Source organism: Heterodontus francisci, unplaced genomic scaffold (assembly GCF_036365525.1).
Source record: "Heterodontus francisci isolate sHetFra1 unplaced genomic scaffold, sHetFra1.hap1 HAP1_SCAFFOLD_63, whole genome shotgun sequence".
NCBI lineage: Eukaryota > Metazoa > Chordata > Chondrichthyes > Heterodontiformes > Heterodontidae > Heterodontus > Heterodontus francisci.
In genome coordinates, this window is record NW_027142037.1 from 1,961,992 (window position 1) to 1,969,651 (window position 7,660).

At 43.9% G+C, this 7,660-nt stretch overlaps 1 protein-coding gene across 1 annotated transcript; it reads left to right on the plus strand.

Annotated features, from left to right (window-relative positions):
* The first annotated feature begins 5,803 nt into the window (after positions 1-5,803).
* On the plus strand, positions 5,804-6,451 carry LOC137366334 (G2/mitotic-specific cyclin-B1-like). Its single transcript, XM_068028232.1, is given in 1 exon segment — positions 5,804-6,451. A coding segment is annotated over 1 exon segment (552 nt). The 5' UTR covers positions 5,804-5,847; the 3' UTR covers positions 6,400-6,451.
* Positions 6,452-7,660: the final 1,209 nt, after the last annotated feature.

Sequence of the window (7,660 nt, forward strand, 5' to 3'; positions counted from 1 at the left end):
AGTTGAGATTTTTAACATTTTAACCACTGACGCGTCAGCAACTCACCTATTTGATGTGATAAAATCCTGCCCTTACTGTCTGGAAAATGTTGATCATTAATTTCCGGTCATTATTCCCTTGTCTCTCTTACAGTTAATTTAGTGGCGATTGTGATCCAGGCTCGGGGAAAATGCGGCCTTTCCACCTGCACAACTCGCTACCTGGTGGCCATGGCAACGGCAGATTTACTGGTCATTATCACTGAGGTCATATTGCTGTGGATCAGTACTTATTATTTCCCAGGTTCATTCCTGAAAATCACCCCTGTGTGTAGTGTTAACATTGTCCTGTTAGGTGCAGCGCTAGACTGTTCTGTCTGGCTCACCGTCACTTTCACCTTTGATCGATTTGTGACCATTTGTTGCCGGAAGCTGAAAACAAAATATTGCACTGCGAAAACTGCGGCTGTGGTTCTAGCAGCAACCTGCATTCTGCTCTGTTTAAAAAACATCCCCTACTGCTTTATTCTTGAACCTCTATGGATAATTGACAACGTACCATGGTTTTGTGTTATAAAAGCAAGCTATTATACTGATATTGGATTGGTGGGATTTGACTGGTTTAATAAGCTTTTAACCCCACTGCTCCCATTCGCTTTAATTCTGTTGCTCAACGCTCTGACAGCCAGACACATTTTAATGGCCAGTCGAGTCCGTAATGGACTGAGGGGTCAAAATAAGAGAGAGAATCGCAGTGACCCAGAGATGGAGAGCAGAAGGAAGTCTATGATTTTACTCTTCACCATAACAGGCAGCTTCATACTTCTATGGTTGGTGCATGTTATACATTTCTTATATTATAACATCACGGTATCCGTTCCCAAGGATCACAACAGTTCTGAATCTATATTTCGACAAGTCGGATGGATGTTGCGGATTTTAAGTTGCTGCACAAACACATTTATTTCTGGGGTGACTCAGTCCAAATTCAGAAAGCAGTTCAAGAGCGCGGTGAAATATCCAGTCACATCAATTATTCAACTAATGAATAAACAATACAACTGAGAGCAGCCCAGAGGCGGTTCCCTGTATCTCCAGTACATTAATGTAATATTTATCCACAATGGGAAAGAGGTGACTGACAGCGGGTTGACCCACAATACATTGGTAGGTTGGGGTCATGAAGAGACACTTGCCAAAGAGCAGTGCAGCAGGAGATAAAAGATGTTAGACAGCTTGATGACTGAAAAGCCACTGGTGTTGGGGTTGTCACACACACCAAAGGGCAGCCGGGCAGCGTGCCAGAAGTGTACAGTTGGATACCGGAAATACACAGAACGGGTTTGGCAAGGTGGATGGTTGCACATGGAAAAGAACAGTGCGCTGGTGGGCAAGAAATGACCTTTGGAGGACCGGACCGAAAAGGGGGAAGATTTGATTTGATTTAGAGATACAGCACTGAAACAGGCCCTTCGGCCCACCTAGTCTGTGCCGACCATTAACCACCCATTTACACTAATCCCATATTCCTACCACATCCTCACCTGTCCCTATATTCCTCTACCACCTACCTATACTAAGAGCAATTGAAAATGGCCAATTTACCTATCAACCTGCAAGTCTTTTGGCTGTGGGAGGAAACCGGAGCACCCGAAAGAAACCCACGCAGACACAGGGAGAACTTACAAACTCCACATAGGCAGTACCCAGAATTGAACGCGGGTCGCTGCAGCTGAGAGGCTGCGGTGCTAACCACTGCGCCACTGTGCCACCCAAAACAGGCAGTCAGAGTTCCCTCTGTAGAATATGAAGGGAAATCGCCATCACAGTCTCTCCTCAATCACCACTGGTTCCATTCTCAGTTCATCAGTGCTACTCAGCAAACAAAACATGGTCGGAGACCAGCAAAAGGCTGCAGATGGTGGAAAGCTTTTTGTGTCAGTCATTATTATTAATATTTCTCTCTCTCTCTCTCTCTCTCTCTCTCTCTCTCTCTCCCGCGCGTGCTCTCTATCCCTAAGTCAGACGGTGGTGTTGTTCTTGACGGTGGGAGCGTTCGTTCCAAAATATTTTCTGTATAGATTGATTCACAGCATGTCTTTCCCATTAGCAACACCAGCATTAATTACCGATCCTTAATTGCCGCTTGAGAAGATGATGCCCGGCCTTCTGTCTTGAACTAGCTGCTGTTCCCCCGGCAATGGAGCTCCCACAGATGTTACCATTGAGTGAGTTCCAGGATCTGGCTCAGTTGTACAGCCTTCCATGGTGGAATAGCCTGCCAACAATCTCTCTTTTATTCTCAGGAAATACTGGGCCACTTGCATGAGGGAATCTAAGGAATTGCCAGAAAGAAACGTAACATATTTTCTTTCAAAACTATTTTAAACAAACAAAACAATCTGCCTGCTGCATCTCGGAAGCCAGAAATTCCTCCAAGCGCTGTTGGAGAAGACGGATAATTTTGGCTCATTCCTGTCTCTTCACGGATTCTCTTTGTCAACAATAACGGCCTTGGCCTGTCTTGCTGTCTGTTAGCGGCCGCCACTTTGTGAGAGGCAAAGACAAAAAAAAAACAACAAATGAACTTCAAATGGGCCAAATTAAAATACTGACAATTCCCAATGAATGAAAGGAAACTGGAAGTTTTTAAACTAATAATATTTTTAGGAGCCACATGGGTTACACATTTACCCAAACCCCGCTTAATGTGACATTCGACCATGGGGTGAAGACATTATGGAACCCAGTTTCTCCGCTGCAGCCTCGTAATGATGGCCCACCGTACGGATGTGGCTCATCCTCTCAAGATGTTACTTATTCTCTGCATGCACTTTCCCTCTTTATGTAGTAATTTTGTGTGCATGCAGTTCCCCTATCCTTCTGCAAGAGGTGATATCTGCCGCAAACAGAAATTGGCACAGTCACATTGAAGGAATTCATTGAATAACCATCCACTGCATGAGAACGCAGTCTTGTGCAGAGGTTCACTATTCTCTGGGAAAGGGACCATCTCCTCTCATCTAAACTAGACAGGGCCTTATAATTTTAAAATTCTGAGCCAGGGTCCTCCTGAACATATTTAATTGGAACCAACTCCACTGGAACGCATTCTATTTCCGTCATCACCTTGTGAACGTGGATCAGCTCACCCCTAAATCTATCCTTCTCTATGGTGTAGAGCCCCAATCCTTTCAGTATATCTTGATAAGCAAGATGCCTGAAAGTGTCAATCAGTCTCTTATGCATATTTATTACACTGGCTGCTCAAGTTGTGCTTTCAGCACGCTTGGCCAATTTTAATCTTTTCACCATTGCAGGCCATGCCTTCACACATCTCCGTCTCTCTCTCTCCCTCTCTCTCTTGTTCTCTTCATTTAAAACTTGTAAACCTCTGCCGCACTCTCTCACAGGCCTTGGCATCCTTCCACATGTCTGGTACCCAGAATCATGCACTTTTCTCCAGATGAGGCCTAACCAGCGATTTGAATGAAGTGTTTGATTTTATCTCCTGATTTCTTTTTCATCAATCATCATTCACAGTAACAGGTTTGCTGATGTTTTTTTTCTCTAATTTCAATGATAATATCATTCGTATTTTTGTGTACTGCTGTCAATAATCCGTCAGTGTTGAGGAGCTCACAGTTGGTTGTTAAGAACACTATCTGGCAAAGGAAAGGAATGGGACGGGGCAAAATAACAGAGCTCAGTTACAGAATACTCGAGTCGGATAAAGTCTCAGAGTCCCGTTCCTTGACTTGTGCTGAGATATTTCTGGCACAAAGACCAGAGGATGCAACTACACACACAAGTACACTCACACATACACACACGCAAACACACACATACAAACAAGCACACAAGTACACACGCAAACTCACAATCACACACACAAACTCACATACACACTCGCCTTTCCACATGCAAACACTCTCACACACATTCATATTCACACAGGCACACATAATTCCACACATTCACACGCACTCACGCACATAGTTTCACATACACACACTCACACACAAGTACAAACGCACAGTCACATGCATAAACACCATCTCAAACACACACACACACAAACTAATTGAAACTCACCATGTCATCCTTATGAGCAATTAGACACGGGCAATAAATGTTGGCCTAGCACGCAACGCCCACAGCCCATTAAAGAATAACACCAAAGCACACACACATTCACACACACGCATATATATATATATATATATATATATATACACACACACCCAAATACACACGAATGCACCCCCACCCCCCACACACACACATACACCACTGTGAGTCTTGAGGCAGTAGGAATTGGCTTCTTGTGGAAACAAGTGCTGATGAGAAGAGAAGGAAGGGAAATGAGGAGGAGAGGATGTTGGCGTTAATGTGATGTTAATGTGATAATCGTAGGCAGACACATCTACTGTGAGGTTGCAACTGCATCCAAGAAATGATTGATCATCATTCCTTGTTTATAATAACGGGAGCTAATCTGCTCAGTTTGGTGTTGTTACTACTGGTATACATAGAAAAAGCTGGAGGCCATTCAGGCCTCACGTTTGAACTGCCATTCAGTGACATCATAGCAGATCTGAATCTGAACTCCATAATCCACCTCAGAGTTCATATTCCTCAATCCGCTTGACGAGAAAAAAAATCTATCCATCTCATGTTTAAAGTTCTTTATTAAGCTCCAGCATTTCCTGATTTTTTTTCATGGGAGAGAATTACACACAGGAAATATTCTCAATGTGATGCACTGTTTGTTATCTCCCATCATCAATGGCCTGCCTTCGACTTTAAAGGTCTGCCCTTGAATCTAACACCAGCAGGAAAAGGCGAATGTCCGCACAATTCTTATTAATTCCTGTCATATCTGAAAATCTTTAATCAAAACCTATGCTACAGCCCTTCCTATCTCTGTAAACTCCTTCACTCCTACAACCTTCCCTATGTCTGTAATATCCTCCACTACTATAGCCCTCCCTATCTCTGTAATCCCTTCCACTCCAACAACGTCCCTTATGTCTGTAATCTCCTCCAACCCTGAAACCATCCCTATCTCTGTAATTTGTTGAGGCCCTGAGCTCTGGAATTCCCTCCAGCCCCTACACTCTCCATATCTCTTGAACACTCCTCCTGCCCCTCACTCTCCATATCTCTGAAAATGCCTCCTGCCCCTTCCTCTCCATATCTCTGAAAACTCCTCCAGCCCCTAAACTCTCCATATCTCTGAAAACTCCTCTTGCCCCTACACTCTCCATATCTCGGAGAACTCCTCCTGCCCCTACACTCTCCATATCTCTGAAAACTCATCTAGCCCCTACACTCTCCATATCTCTGAAAACTCCTCCTGCCCCTCACTCTCCATATCGTTGAAAACTCCTCCAGCCACTACACTCTCCATATCTCTGAAAATTCCTCCTGCCCTCACTCTCCATATCTCTGAAAATTCCTCCTGCCCCTTACTCTCCATATCTCTGAAAAGTTCTCCAGCCTCTACACTCTCCATATCTCTGAAAAATCCTCCTGCCCCTACACTCTCCATATATCTGAAAACTCCTCCTGCCCCGACACTCTCCATATCTCTGCAACTTCCTGAAACCCCGACAATTTTACCTATTTCTGTAATATCCTTCAGCCCCTAAAGCGCTCCCTATCTCTGTAACCTCCTCCAGAAACTACATCTATATCGATTTCTCTAATCTCATCAGCCCTGAAAAAAATAATCCTACCTCTGTCATCTACGCCAACCTCTGCAACCCTCCCTATAGCTGCAATAACGTCTGAAAGAGATAACCCTGCCTATGTCAGGATAACCCAGTAACAAAGAGCAATTTACAACTTGTTGGTGTGACAGCAATGCTAGTGGCTTCCAAATATGAAGAAATGTATCCCCCAGAAATTGGTGACTTTGTCTATGTTACAGACAACACATACTCTACAGCTGCAATACGTGAGATGGAGAGGAAGATTCTTCAGAAGCTTAACTTTTCTCTTGGCAGGCCTCTTCCTCTGCACTTTCTGAGGCGGTCTTCAAAAATTGCAGGAGTAAGCTCTGAACACCACACTCTGGCTAAATATCAAATGGAACTCACCATAGTTGACTACGAGATGATTCATTATCTTCCATCCCAGATTGCTGCAGCTGCTTTTTGTCTTGCTCAGAAAGTCTTAAATGTTGGTGAATGTACACCTCTTCTGCAGCATTATATGACCTATAAAGAAGATGATCTTGTTCCAGTGATGGAGCACATTGCCTAGAATGTTGTGACAGTCAATCAAGGCCTCACTAAACATATGACTATTAAGAACAAGTATGCAAGCAGCAAGCAAATGAAAATCAGCAACCTTCAACAGATAAAGTCTGGTGTGGTGGTCAACCTTTCAAAGAACTTACTGCCCCGGAAATAGCTACCATACCTTTCTTTGAAAGGCAGCTTGTTCTTGTATAGTCTTGTCTGAGATGCTTGTCAGCACTATGTGCTACTGTAAATAAGAAATGTAGTTTCCATTATATCTACTATCTGAATTTTGTTCACGAATAAAACTGATTTTAAAAATGAAAAAAAAAAAATAAAATAAAAAAACTGGTCACTGCATTATAGGAAGGATGTGGAAGATTTGGAAAAGGTGCAGAGGAGATTTACTAGGATGTTGCCTGGTATGGAGGGAAGGTCTTACGAGGAAAGGCTGAGGGACTTGAGGTTGTTTTCGTTGGAGAGAAGGAGGAGAAGAGGTGACTTAATAGAGACATATAAGATAATCAGAGGGTTGGACAGGGTGGATAGTGAGAGCCTTTTTCCTCGAATGGTGATGGCAAACACGAGGGGACATAGTTTTAAGGTGAGGGGTGATAGATATAGGACAGATGTCAGAGGTAGTTTCTTTACACAGAGAGTAGTAGGGGCGTGGAACGCCCTGCCTGCAGCAGTAGTGGACTCTCCAACGTTAAGGCATTTAAGTGGTCATTGGATAGACATATGGATGAAAATGGAATAGTGTAGGTCAGATGGTTTCACAGGTCGGCGCAACATCGAGGGCTGAAGGGCCTGTACTGCGCTGTAATGTTCTATGTTCTATGTTCTATGTCTCTGACCACCTCCACTCACTACAGCTGATCCCTATCTTGGTAACATTCTGTAGTTACTACAAGCCTCGCTATTCCTGGAAGATCCTCTAATCCCTACAAGACTTCTCCGTCTCTGTAACCTCCTCAAGACTCCACAAACCTTACTGTCTATGTAATCTCCAGTAGCCCCTACAATCCGCAGTACTTCTGAAAACTCCTCCAGCCCCTACAACCCTCATAACTCTGTAACCTCCACCAGACCATGCAGACCTCTGAATATCGGTAACCTCTTCCAACGCCACCCCAGCTCTGCAAAATCCTCCAGCCTCAGAAAACCTCCCTATCTCTGTGACCTCTTGCAGCCACTCAACCATCCCTGTTTCTGTAACTTCTCCAGCCACTAAATAAGTGCCTATCTCTGTAGCATTCTCCAAACGACCGAAATAGTTTAACCCAAGCTATCCCATCAATTCTCATTAATATCTCCACAACTTTCATCAAATCAGCCCTGATTCACCGAAAGAGAGTGAGAGAGAGAGCGAGAGAGAGAGAGAGAGAGAGAGAGAGAGAGAGAGAGAGAGAGACTGGCAGCTCCCGTATGTG